The sequence below is a fragment of the Pseudophryne corroboree genome, chromosome 4 (genome assembly GCF_028390025.1).
Source record: "Pseudophryne corroboree isolate aPseCor3 chromosome 4, aPseCor3.hap2, whole genome shotgun sequence".
Taxonomy (NCBI): Eukaryota; Metazoa; Chordata; class Amphibia; order Anura; family Myobatrachidae; genus Pseudophryne; species Pseudophryne corroboree.
The window spans coordinates 410,014,087-410,028,363 of NC_086447.1; the positions used below are offsets into that span (position 1 = coordinate 410,014,087).

Consider the following 14,277-nt stretch of genomic DNA (forward strand, 5'->3'; position numbering starts at 1 on the left):
CGCATCCTAAATCAGTAAAAGCCCATTCCACGGAGGCGTGGCCACGGCAGCACAGAAGTAGGAAGCAGATCCCGGGAGCTCCCTGGATTAAACATCCTCCTGTAATATCCTGGCCCCTTTGGTGTGCCTGAATACCCTGCTTTTCTTCCCTACGCTGCAGGGCACCGGCAGGCGATTTCCCCGCTCTCCCCGGGGTCTGTACGGCCGAGGAGACATACTTCCGGATTTGCGGCCTATACCTCCTCCGGATCCCCGGCCTCAATTTTGGAGATTCCCGGCCCCACTACTCTGGACTGCTGCTTCCAGTCATAGAGGGAACACTCTCACTTAAAGGCTGACTGATATGTAACTGGTGAGTGACTTCTACCTCCTTGGATCAAATTACACTTTGACTTCAGTTGCTGTCTTATTTTACATACTAAATAACTGCATCGCTCCTGCTCTCACCTATATTCTGGGACGCTGCCAGTACTTTCTTTTACATTTGCCTACTACTTTGGAGACCAGCTGCGGATGTGTTTCTGCTTATTACAACCCTAAAATTCACTCATTGCTGAAGTCTCCTTCTACGCTTTTGACCTGAGATTATACCGGAGTGTCTGTTACTACCTATTGTCCGTCATGGTTCGGGACGGCCAGCGCACGGCTGCGGCGAAGCTGGAGAAATTTGCCAGACAACCTAACCCACTAAACCAACGGGCCTCGCAGGCCGCTTCGCAGGGGGCCTCTCCGTCCCACTCCTACTCCCCATCTGCAACAGCTGCTGAATCCCCTAACACACCCGCAGCTCCATCTCTTCAACAAGTGCTGGAGGCAATAGCTGGATCGGAACAGCGTCTTTCAGATAAGATGGAGAAAGTGCAATGTGATCTCTCACTGCTTCGGCCGGATGTCCAGCGCATACGAGAGATAGTGGGAGAGGCAGAAACCCGTGTCTCGAATCTGGAGGATATGTGCCGTCCTATGAAACAATCTATTTCCACGGTAACCCAGCAAGTAACATCCCTTCAATCCAAATTACTAGACATGGAGGGTCGGCTGCGTAGAAATAATGTGCGATTTGTGGGCCTGCCGGAGAAGGAGGAGGGCTCCCAGCCTGAGGTCTTCCTGGAGTCATGGCTTAAGGAACTGTACGGCGCTGAATCCTTCACGGCACAGTTTACGGTGGAGCATGCACACCGGATACCATCTCGTCCTCTACCTCCTGGCGCCCCTCCGCGCACCTTCATCGCCAAATTTCTGCATTATAAGGACCGTGACTCGGTCCTCCGGTTGGGACGCACAAAAGGCCCCCTTACCAGAAACGGGGTTACCGTGTCTGCTTTTCCTGATTTTGCCGCGGAAGTCCAGAAGGATCGAGCCCAGTTTATGCCTATCAAGAGGCGCCTCAGAGACCTGAACGTCTCCTACTCTATGCTATTCCCCTCCCGACTCCGGGTGGTAGCGGACGGGGAAACCAAATTCTTCAATTCCCCTAGAGAGGCGGCCCAATGGCTGGACAGATATGCTCCGGGAGCGCACCAGATGGCCCCGGATTGAGGCCCTGCACTGTCTAATGATCGGTTGGGACCACCAGAGGCATCTACCCATTGTCCAGGGAGCCCCCCCTTGGCGGCTCAGGACTTTTCTTTTCTTTCTCTTGATCGCTTGACTTTGGTTAAGGGTTTTGTTTAGTATTTAGCCCTTGAGAGATAGAAACGATAGTTTGGGATTTAAGTATGCCGAAGTTAGGGGTGGTATACGGGGAGGGGGGGAGAGTTCAGCGAACAGCTTGTTGCTGTGCCTTACACAAGTTTTTTTCTTTCTATAGTTTGTTATTTTTCTCATGCTTAAATTTGTTTTGGAGTACATTCATTTTGATGTGGGAAGTATGTCTGATGCATTGGATACTGTCGATTAAGAATCAGGGATTGAGTAGTATAGCACTGTTATTACCCTCACTAACAATTTCCAGGAATATTCGCTGGACTGTATCTTTAGGTTACTACATAGAATATTACCAGATCTATGGCTAATTTGAAATTTCTGACATGGAATGTTCGAGGTTTAAATAATAAGATAAAGCGTTCCTTAGTATTAACTACACTTCGGAAATATGGCCCGGATGTTGCATGTCTCTGCGAGACTCACTTGGAGGGGAATAGGTTACTGTCACTTAGAAGACCCTGGGTGGGCTGGGCCTATCACGCTTCTCACTCCTCTTCCTCCAGGGGTGTGTCAATCCTGATAAAGAAATCGGTCCAATTTGAGCTGGTATCGGTCAAGACTGACAAATACGGTCGATTTGTGTTCCTTGAATGTAGACTTAGTTCCCAACCCTACTACATACTGGCGGTTTATATCCCCCCCCCCCATTCTCGTACGATGTACTACAGCAAGCCGCTTCATTCATAGCCTCCTCTCCGGACACCCCGGTAATCTGCTTGGGTGACTTTAACAATGTCATGAATTTAGCTTTAGACAGATGGCGCTCTCCGCAGGCTGCTGGGGTCCGCTCTAGTCCTACTAAATTTGCTGATTTTCTGAATAATTTGCAGTGGGTGGATGTGTGGAGAGCTCGGCACCCTACGACTAGACAGTTTTCATGCTTCTCTGGCACGCATGGTTCGTTCTCCAGGATCGATCTGACCCTACTCTCCCCCGTTCTTCTCCCTAGGGTGGTTGACGTCCAATACGAGGCCCGGGGTATATCTGATCACTCCCCTATGGTGTTGACTCTCGCTATGGTGAGCCAGAGGGGTCAATCTTATTGGAAACTGCATCCTTCCTGGCTGCTGCAAATAGGTGACTGCTCTGACCAGGTGACTCAGTGGGAGGGATACTTTACTGACAATGTAGGCTCGGCCCCCGGAACAGTGGTTTGGGATTCATTTAAGGCATTCCTAAGGGGAACGTATATTAGACGTATTTCTGCCCTCAAAATGTCCTGCAGGGAGAGAGAGCGAGCCCTTGAGAGTGACGCCAGGGATTTGGAATCTAGATACTTGGTGGATGGCACCCCTGCGCTGAAGGTACGCTGGCTGGCGGCCCAGTCGGCATGGGTGGCTCATCTGTCTGATAAAAACTCGCGCTCGCTTCTATTTCAGGCTACTAATATTTACATGCAGGGCGATAGGCCAGGTGGCCTGTTGGCTCGATTGGTGCACAGTGACCGCCCAGGTTCTACAATTGCTCAGATGACCGGTAGCGATGGCGCCCTTGTGAACACCACGCCGGAAATTGCGCAGCTATTCCGCTCCTACTATGCTGAGGTCTACAGTTCACAACTGGTAGACTCGACATCAGACCTCTCCGCTTATTTAAGTAATATTCCCCTACCCACACTCCCCCCGGAGGCCTCTGAGATGCTGGAGGCACCCTTAACTCTGGAAGAGGTAACGGCGGCTATTGGCTTGTCTCCCAGCGGCAAGGCACCGGGCTATGACGGCATCCCCTCAGAGGTATACAAGACCCACATTGATTTCTTCGGTCCTAGGCTTCACGCCCTGTATTCTGATATTTTTGTTAATGATCAACTTCCCCCCTCTATGGCGGAGGCGATTATTATAGTGATCCCGAAGCCCGGAAAAGACCCTAGATCCCCAGAATCCTATAGACCGATATCATTGATTCCCACTGACGCTAAGATCCTGGCAAAGATTTTAGCAGTTCGACTCAACACCATAATTACTTCCATTATCCACTCCGACCAGACCGGCTTTATGCCAGGGATGTCCACTTCTATTAACCTACGTAGATTATATACCATTTTACAAATCCCATATGACTTCCCCTCTGACTCGGTAGTGGTCTCACTGGATGCCGCCAAGGCATTTGACAGTATCGAGTGGTCCTATCTATGGGAGGTCATGACAGCTATGGGTTTCGGGCCTAATTTTATAAAATGGATTAAATTGCTTTATCAGCACCCGACTGCCAGGATCTCAGTGAATGGCTATATCTCTCCCTCGTTCCGCCTGTTTCGCGGGGCCAGGCAGGGATGTCCTCTGTCCCCAACCTTGTTTGCCCTGGCCATCGAACCCTTGGCCTGTCTAATAAGGTCCCACCCAGGCGTGGTGGGCATTCATACCGGCCCTCGTGAGGATAGGATTGCCCTTTACGCTGACGACATGCTGTTGTTTCTGCAGGATTACACCAGGTCTATGCCTACAGTTTTGCAATTGATTGAGGAGTTCGGTGTATATTCAGGCCTTCATATTAACTGGTCTAAGTCCTCTATTATGCCTGTGATTGCCCCCCCCCCCCCCCCATGCTGCTCCTAAAATCTCCCTACCGCTATGTTGGACGGCGAAATTTAAATATCTTGGGATTCAGGTAACCAATGACCCCTCTGACTTTACACCTTTGAACCTTGATCCGATCATGCAACAAATTACTCGTAAATCCAAGACTTGGTGTAAGCTTCCATTGACTGTATCTGGCAGGGTCAGCCTCGTAAAAATGATAATACTACCTAAGATTCTATATGTGGTTCTGCAATCCCCTGTATATATTCATCCATCCTTCTTTAGAAAATTGAATAGTGTCCTGTCTTCTTTAATATGGGCTAGCAAACGTCCTAGAATACAACTGAACACTCTCACCAGGCTGCGCAGCGACGGAGGTCTGGCCTTGCCAAACTTTCAGATGTACTACTATGCCGCTCAGCTGTCTCATATTAGTGCATGGGTACAGGATACTGGCGTCACTTCTCTACACTGGGTATTTGTCCAATTCTACTTCCCCGACTTATCCCCCCTGCAGGTGTTGCTGAGTGGGAGCTTGGCCCGGTTCCTCCCTCCTCTTATATACCAAGCCATGAAGGTGTGGCAGGCACTAAAAATTCTTTTGAAATTTGATGGATTGGACCCGGACACCCCCCTCTGGTATTCTAAATGGCTCCCTGAACTGTATGCGCTCGAGGGGAGGGAAGTTTGGGCCTCTAAATCAGTGATTTCCATAAATCACCTTTATACGGATAATACGCTCAAATCCTTCCAACAACTAAAAGATGAGTTTAATTTGCCTAACTCCTATTTTTTTAGATACCTCCAGCTCAGACATGCCTTGCAGTCCCAATTCGCCAATTCCCCCCCTAAAATTATACCATTTCCCATTAAGACCTTTGTAAGTATGCTGGGTCGAGTTAAGATGATTTCCCATGCTTATGGTTATCTACTCGCCAAACTCCATATAGATCCTTTGACACGTCTCCGTGTCAAATGGGAGCAGGATCTGGGCCCCATAGATGAAGAGAACTGGGCCCTTGCTTTGGAAACTCCGTGCACGGTTACCAAATCCATCAGGTATCAACAGATACAATACTTCCTTTTGCATAGAATATATATGACCCCGGCCAGACTGGCCAAATTCGGGACGGGTCGTGTGGGTGACTGCCCTAAGTGTGGGATGACTGCAGGTACTTTTTGGCACCTCATTTGGGATTGTCCGGTGCTGCGGGCTTTCTGGGCGGGGGTCGGATCGATTCTGGGGAACACAGGGGTGGACGAGGCCATGCTTACTCCGCAATTTTGCATCCTGGGAATGGGTAGCTCTGACTTTGTGTCTGGTCCAGAGGGCCTATATGCTCGCAACATATGTGCAATGGCGAAGGTGAGCATTGCGAGGCTATGGATGGCCCCTAAGGGCCCTACACTCCCTGCTCTTAAGGCACTAATAAACGACACTGTTTTTAAGGAACGATACATTTATATGAAACACAATGCCTCCGCTAAATTTGAAAGAATTTGGTCTCCATGGCTGGAATCCATATACTCCGTCCCAGACCCTACAACTTAATGGTGATAGGGTTACTAACAGGTCCTGGATTTGCCAAGTTATGATCTTCTAGGGCCATAGGCTTCCCTCTCACCCAATGGGTTGTGAATGAGAGAGTGGCTCTGTGCCCATCTGGACAGGGTAGGATTTAGAGGGCTAGTATCCCCCAATGCGTCCTCTTCCCCATAATGTTTTTTGTCTCTTTGTTTTTTTAATTTTTTTATTTCTGGGGCTCTCTGTGTTTGGTTTCTGATTGTTTTCTTCTATTTTAAAGGGTTTTACTCGGACGGATTGTCCGTAAGAGTTATATTTGAGGGGGGGGGGGGGAAACAAAACAAAGTATAATGTGATTTCATGAATACTAGAGTGTACGGATAATGCAAAATAATGATATATATAACTGTACATTCCTATGCGCCTATGAGCAAATGACATAGTTTGAAAATAAGTCGAAAGTGAATGCTGTTCCCCGATGAGGACATGTCATTACGTGTTTAATGTGTTCCTGTTATGCAATGTCTGTATGCAAACTACTCTCCTTCGAAATAAAAATACTTTATTTAAAAAAAAAAAAAAAAAAGCCCATTCCACGAGGAAAGTGGGCTCATCTTGGGCGGCTGCCCGAGGGGTCTCGGCTTTATAACTTTGCCGAGCTGCAACTTGGTCAGGGGCAAACACGTTTGCAAACTTCTACAAATTTGATACCCTGGCTGAGGAGGACCTTGAGTTCTCTCATTCGGTGCTGCAGAGTCATCCGCACTCTCCCGCCCGTTTGGTAGCTTTGGTATAATCCCCATGGTCCTTACGGAGTTCCCAGCATCCACTAGGACGTCAGAGAAAATAAGATTTTACTCACCGGTAAATCTATTTCTCGTAGTCCGTAGTGGATGCTGGGCGCCCATCCCAAGTGCGGATTGTCTGCAATACTTGTATGTAGTTATTGCCTAACTAAGGGTTATTGTTGAGCCATCTGTTGAGAGGCTCAGTTATATTTCATACTGTTAACTGGGTATAGTATCACAAGTTATACGGTGTGATTGGTGTGGCTGGTATGAGTCTTACCCGGGATTCAAAATCCTTTCTTATTGTGTCAGCTCTTCCGGGCACAGTATCCTAACTGAGGCTTGGTGGGGGGTCATGGTGGGAGGAGCCAGTGCACACCAGGTAGTCTAAAAGCTTTCTTTTAGTTGTGCCCAGTCTCCTGCGGAGCCGCTATTCCCCATGGTCCTTACGGAGTTCCCAGCATCCACTACGGACTACGAGAAATAGATTTACCGGTGAGTAAAATCTTATTTTATATATATATATATATATATATATATATATATATATATATATATATATATATAAATGTGTGTATAATATGTGTGTATATATATATATATATATATATATACACACACACACACACACACACACACACACACACACACACACACACGTATATAGTGAGAATGGCGCCCTCCACTGATTCTCGCCTGACACCAAGGGAGATGATATTTCAGTGTGCAGTATAGGAAGTGACACATTTTGCATAGCGGTTTGCGTGGTAAACACCCCCTCAATCAGCCATGGTTAGACACATTACCTAGGGTATAAAAAAGGGAGCCAGGCTCACATTACTTACAATTCTGAGGAAATCCAGCTACACTGCACAAGGGCGAAATGCGTTTAGGGAGGCACATTGACCACATTGATCTACCTACCTGATGATTCCAAAAACTCTCCAGATTTACTGTTTGTTTCAAATAAATATTGTACGTTTTTACGGTAAAACACTATTGTAGTATTATCTTTTCCGGTGTATTTGGATATCGGTTTGGGGATTCAGTGACATTGACAGTCCTGATTGGATGCACCTAAGGGTTGGTTCCACCCAATAATTAAGAACACAGGCGTTTAAAACATTGGCATGGTCCACCAGAAATGGTACTTTTGCATTTTAATGGTGTTATATATTTATGGTGAAGGCATCCAAAAGAACCAGTAACACTGCACTAGAGGGCGCCATTCTCACCCCGTTTCTGTATTTCTGTAGATAGATAGATAGATAGATATATATATATATATATATATATATATATATATATATATATATATCCAGCAGGTAGTCGGCGGCACTCACAGTCAATAAACCAGCCAGGAATCCGATTAGAATTTCAACGTTTCGATTTTAGTGTAAAATCGTCATCAGGAGTTTCTGATGACGATTTTACACTAAAATCGAAACGTTGAAATTCTAATCAGATTCCGGGTCGGTTTATTGACTGTGAGTGCTGCCGCTACCTATTGCATATACTAAAACACAATGGAGGGCACCCGGCAGGTTGAAACCTTTGCACAATATTCTAATTTTCTGAGTTTCACCGGTATACCTCACAGACAAAGATAGACAAACTGGAAATTGCGTAATCAATTTATAAGTATTGCTAAGCCACCAAATGATTGATCTTGTGCAATGTTTCTTAGTATGGTTATTTTACACAGACATGTTAAGTAAGTTAAACGTGGGTTCTGTATTCTAAACAAGCATACATTTCATTGATGTAGCTTTGGTTCACATTGCAGATTTGGATGGCCCTTGGCTTGGAGTTCAGAACTTGCAAAGATCAGATTCTAATAAATTGGAGAAACCTGATAATGAAGAAGGATCTGTTTATGGGCCTTCCAGCCCAGAACTAAAAGTTGGAGCTGAAGGTGTCTCCAGTCCTGCTCTGTGTCTTGAAGGTGAAAAGCAGCTAATAAAAACACAAAAGTCTAAATATGAAGATGACAATAAATCAAAAACTAAAGTAAATAAACTTATGAGAACAATGAAACCTGATAATCCAAAAAAGATAGTGAAGCAAAATTCTAAGGACTCTGTAGTTTTAGTGAGCTACAAATGTTTGAAAGCAGCTACAGCAGAAGCTATGTCTAAACCATTTGAAGGCAGGCCTTCACATTGCCATAAGGATGGACATAACCCTAGTCAAGGGTTTCTAGCAAGTGACACTAAGTCATGTGGGTTGCATACATGGCAAAAGGGGCATAACCCTCTGCCATCTAACATAGTCACAAACAAACCACTTTCTGTAAGTGGTGACAATTCTGAGATAAACCAGAGCAGTTCTTGGGATTACAGTAATCTAACGCCTTTCTCCACTTCCACCATTTTAGGTACACTCAGCACGCAACAGGCAGGTACTGGGGTTACACAAGCGGATAGTGCACCACAGCAAGAAGAAAGGTGCCGTGGTGTTCAAACCACAGTACCTTCTGGAGTGAGGACAATAGAGGTTAAGCCAAGTAGCAGGAACGCATACGAGGGTGAAAAAGTAACTGTTATTTTTGGCTCCAAACCAGAGGTTTGTAAAGACATTACTATTAACAGTGACATGCAGGGACAATGCTTATCTGCTTTGCCTAGTGGAGTAACCCAATTACTGGAACCAGATTCAGTGTTTGAAAAAGATGTTGCTCTGGCAGCTAATATGAAATTATCTGAGAACGGAGATGCTCTCTCCAAGCTGAAACACAACCAGCCACAACTTACCTCAAAGGAGGTCCACATTGTAGTCAGTGGGGATACAATAAAGTTGCCAGATTTCAGCATAACTTGTGCATCGTCAAGATTTTCTGACTCAGGTGTAGAAAGTGAACCAAGCTCTTTTGCAACTCATCCAAATCCAGAATCATCTTTAGAAAATGTAGCCGAGCGTGACCCTGTTTCAACTGATAAAGTTTTGTCACAGATGTTGCTCAAACCAGAATCTAACCTTAAAACTACTGTAGAAAGCCACTGTACGGAAAGCACTAGTGCCCTCAGTGAAATCCAGTCGTCTTTGACGTCTATAAACTCCTTGCCTTCTGATGACGATGAGCTTTCTCCAGATGAAAGTTCAAATATTTCAATTGTGCCTGAGAGCCAGTTGAGAGATAGTAAAACTGTCCTAGATTTGGGTGCAGTTGAAATGCCAAAATTTGATCCCAAGCAATCTAACATACTCTTACAGCCTCAGTGTGTTGTATTTTCTGACAATGAAAATATGTCTGTGCATTCCTCCCTCTCAAGCATCCGAGACCTTTTCCAGTTTGCTATTTCTGATGAGGAAACTCCAAATGAGTTCAAAAGTATTCCTGTTCCCCTTACTGGCTCTATAACCACTTTCAGAGAACCTAAAATTCCAGAAACACTTCATCAGAGCTCTCATGTTGCACTTGATCCAGAAGTTATCGTTGTGGGAGAACCATCTGTGATTTCTGGTTCAGTTGTTGTTGATGAAGAGAAATATACTGGTGTTGAACCTAAACAGACTAACCAAGATATGACTGAAGCTGTGAGTAGAAGTCCTTCTGCTGTTATACTTTGCTCTGCTAACAGCACCGACCTTGTCAGACAAGGTTTTGTAGAAAATTATTTTGGTTCTCAAAGCAGCACTGATATTTCTGACATCAGCCCTGCAAATGATTTAACATATGCTAGTCATGCAAAAGATGATACAAAGCTGCAGTTAACTGGTCAACCATTGCAAGAAGATGATGATGATGACGATGAACAAGATGAAGAAATGATTGAGAATGGCTACTATGAGGAAACAGATGGCCCATTATATAAGTCCGAAGATCCTGAATGTGAAGTTATCCATGATAAGAGTTTGAGATCTGACCATATTAGTTCGGAATATTTCAAAGATGCCATGACCATGCCTGGAGTTTGTACAACCAGCTGTTTAGCGTTTTCTTATACATTGAGAGACTCTCCTTGTGGCATCGCATTTACTCCAAGGAACACACTTGACACTATTACAAGGCAACCGGGTGGTGCAATAGTTGGATCTTCATCCTCTCTCGCTTGGTATGAAAGCTCTCCAAAGCCTTTAATGCTAGCGTGAGTAGATTTTTATTTTTTTTATTTAACCTCCATATTTTCATATGTTTTGTTAATGTGTTTCCTATTGAATTATGTTTCTGCATCAGTAAAATATAGGACACAGTTACAATAACAATGATACATTCTTCTCGCATACAGAATAAAAACATACCTGGGAGTGCTCAGAGGTAAAACATAATCCTTTTATAATAAGACTCAGTAGCTAATAAAATAATAATGAAGTGAAGGCTGTTTAAATCCAAACAATTTAAAGTAAACCATAATGCTTAGTGACTATTCCCACCTTTCTCATCTTTTTGTATTTCATAAAAAGAAGTTTACACTAGCCACTGATCTACTGGGCATCTTCTATTGTAATATACCTGGAAGGTAGCAAGTAATAAAGTACTGAATACAAGCAACTGGGAGCTAGAAATAGGAATTGTTTAACATTTGCACAAGGGGTTTAATTGCCTGATATTGTATCATGATATATAGCTCCTGCTCTCTAAATGTATTCATATAGAGCTCTTTCAAGTTACCGTAACCTTTTCAAGTTTGCGATTTCCATTGAGCTAATTCCAAATTAAGTCAGGAGTATTCCTTTTCCCCTTACTGGTTCCATAACCACCTGCAGTGAACCTAATATTCCAGCATCACTTCATCATAGTTTATATGCTGCATGTGATCCAGATGTTATTTTTTAGGGTTAAGCCACTTATAGTTTGTTGTTCAGTTGTTATTGTCGAAGAGCTAATTTTACAAAAAGACAAAGAAAAATAATATTGATGACTGATTTGTGCATAAGAAGAGCAACAGAGTAACTGTAATTCACATATAACACTAGACCAGGGGTGGCCAAGCAGTCAGAGGCAAAGAGCCAGAAAAGATCCATAGGCAAGGGCAGGAGCCACTACCATGCGCGTGCGCAAAAATGGGGGGGGGGGGGGGGGCTAGTTGTCACAAAGCCACGCCCCATTTCTGTGCACACACCTTTCGGTATGACGTTTGTAGGAGTGTGACCTTGTGTCATAACCCTGTGCAGTCATGTTGTACAGTGCCACATACATATAAAAATGCCAAAAAATGGGTGCCACCACTGTGCCAGATAAATATATGCCCCCAGTGCCAGATACACATGCCCCCACAGTGCCAGATACACATGCCCCCACAGTGCCAGATACATATATGCCCCCAGTGCCAGATACATATATGCCCCCAGTGCCAGATACATATATGCCCCCAGTGCCAGATACATATATGCCCGCAGTGCCAGATACACATGCCCCACAGTGCCAGATACATATATGCCCCCAGTACCAGATACACATGTCCCCACAATGCCAAATACATGTATGCTCCCACAGTGCCAAATACATGTATGCTCCCACAGTGCCAAATACATGTATGCCCCCATAGTGCCAAATACACGTATGCCCCCACAGTGCCAAATACACGTATGCCCCCACAGTGCCAGATACATATATGCCCCACAGTGCCAGATACATATATGCCCCACAGTGCCAGATACATATGTCCCCACAGTGCCAGATATGCCCCAGTGCAGATACACATACCCCCACAGTGTCAGATATGCCCCCAGTGCAGATACACACGCCCCCACAGTGCCTCCCACAGTGCCAGATATGCCCCCAGTGCAGATACACATGCCCCCACAGTGCCAGATATGCCCACACAGTGCCAGATATGCCCCAGTGCAGATACACATGCCCCCAAAGTGCCCCCAGTGCAGATACACATGCCCCCACAGTGCCTCCCACAGTGCCAGATATGCCCCAGTGCTGATACACATGCCCCCACAGTGCCTCACTCCCCAGCGTGCACCTCTGCTACCCCTCAGTCTCCGGCGGCAGTGTCTATCTTCAATACGGCGCCAGCCCGTGAGCCAATCAGAGCTCGCGGTCCGGCAACCAATCAGGAGCCTTAGCTGCCGGTCCGCGAGCTCTGATTGGCTCGCGGGCCGGCGCCGAATTTTAGATAGACACCGCCACTGGAGACCTGCTGTGAGTGCGTTGTGTCGGGCAGCGGTGGCCGGGAGCGGATCGAGCCGCATGCGGAGGATGAAAGAGCCGCATGCGACTCGAGAGCCGCAGGTTGGCCACCGCTGCACTAGACTGTAAGAAGGGCCATAAAGCTAACACTCTAACCCTGGTGCAGTGTGTTTCTAAAAATATAAAGTGTGATTTAGAAAAATTAAGGACAAATCTAACAGCAGAGCTATAGGAAAAAGGGGATATTTTTCTAATTGGCTGATAAAAACCGCACTGTAGTCCTGCTGTCAATATTAAACCCACTCGGAAGTGGCCAATTAGAATATAAAAAAGTGCAATTGTTAATTTAAATAAATAAATATATATATATAGATATAGATAGATAGATATATTAAACATCTCTAGATAGATGTATTTCTGAACCTGGTTAACAGAGGATCTAACACAAAACAGAATATGAGGGCACTAAATAAGATTAAATATTCATGTACTGGAATTAGCGATAAAGTCCAATGTTTTTTGCTGTGTAGAAGACTCCTTTTCTCTAGCATCCATAAGGGATATTGGGGACAGATTAGTACGATGGGTATACACTGGTCCAAAGGAGCCAGTGCACTTTAAATTTCTTCAACTGGGTGTGCTGGCTCCTCACCTCTATGCCCCCTCCCACAGGCAGTTTAGAAAAAAGAGGATGCACACTCTGCAAGCTCCAGAGTTTTTCTTCAATTTCATTTAAACTTTTGCTTATTTCAGTATGCTGTTTGGGCAACAGCATACCTGCGCCGTGGGAGTTAGGGGGGCGGGGAGATGGTCACTGGCCTCATGAGATGCAGAGCCACTTCTCTGCTGCAGGACCACCGTCCTGAGGGTCTGTTTGCTCAGCGGGGCACTGCGCCTTAGCTGTCCTTGCCGCACATAGTAACAGAGCCTGAAGGTGATCGTCAAGGTGAGTGCAAACCGAGGGGCCCCCCGGTTCATTGTGCGGCAGTAGCGTGAGTGAGGCATATGGGTCCTTCCTGGTGGGGACCCGCGGGTGCCCCTGCGTGAGACTGGCTGGAGGTGTGTTTATACCAAGCATTTATGTGAGGCTACAAAGCCTGTTGGAGACATAGCCAGTATAAAACGTATTAGTAGCTCCGGCGCCATGGCGGGGGGTGGAGCTACATCAGAGCGGTCTCAGCTGCATTTTGGCGCCTTCCTCTGCATAAGCAGCAGCAGCCTCATACAGCTCCTCCAAACGTCCACAGGATCACTGGTACCGGGTGTAGAGGGAGAGAGCCCGCTATTAGTGCACAATTTACATTCCTCTAGGGAATTCTCTGTACAGCAGTATCACTGTTGTATATTACTACATTAAACGCTGACAGTCTCACTGGGGCTGTACAGTGTTGGGTGCGCTGGTGTCCTCTTTTCTGTGTCTCCTCTCACATGCAATAGGGCAGACTTGTATTGTATTCAGTCTGTGCTGTATGTGTATTGTTTCTGTATTTCATTATGGTAAAACAGAAGTTATGCAATGTTTGTAATGCCAGATTCTCCCCTATTTCGTCCGGCTCCATATCCTGTGACCAGTGTTGTCAGTCATCACAAAATGCTGATAACAACATGGGGGAGAATCCAGAGCCTTCCTGGCTGGGGGCTATTAAAACTATAATG

The 14,277-nt window shown here is 45.6% G+C and overlaps 1 protein-coding gene across 12 annotated transcripts in view; it reads left to right on the plus strand.

Moving 5' to 3' along the window:
• The window catches only part of FAM135A (family with sequence similarity 135 member A), a 325,004-nt gene that overhangs the window by 232,500 nt on the left and 78,227 nt on the right, over positions 1 to 14,277 (plus strand). For 11 of the 12 annotated variants that reach the window (XM_063916772.1, XM_063916769.1, XM_063916771.1 and 8 more), the window contains one exon: positions 8,326 to 10,627. In XM_063916772.1, the coding sequence (XP_063772842.1) occupies positions 8,326 to 10,627 (2,302 nt within the window). The remainder of the gene's footprint in view (positions 1 to 8,325; positions 10,628 to 14,277) is intronic. The other variant, XM_063916780.1, reaches the window with a different exon arrangement.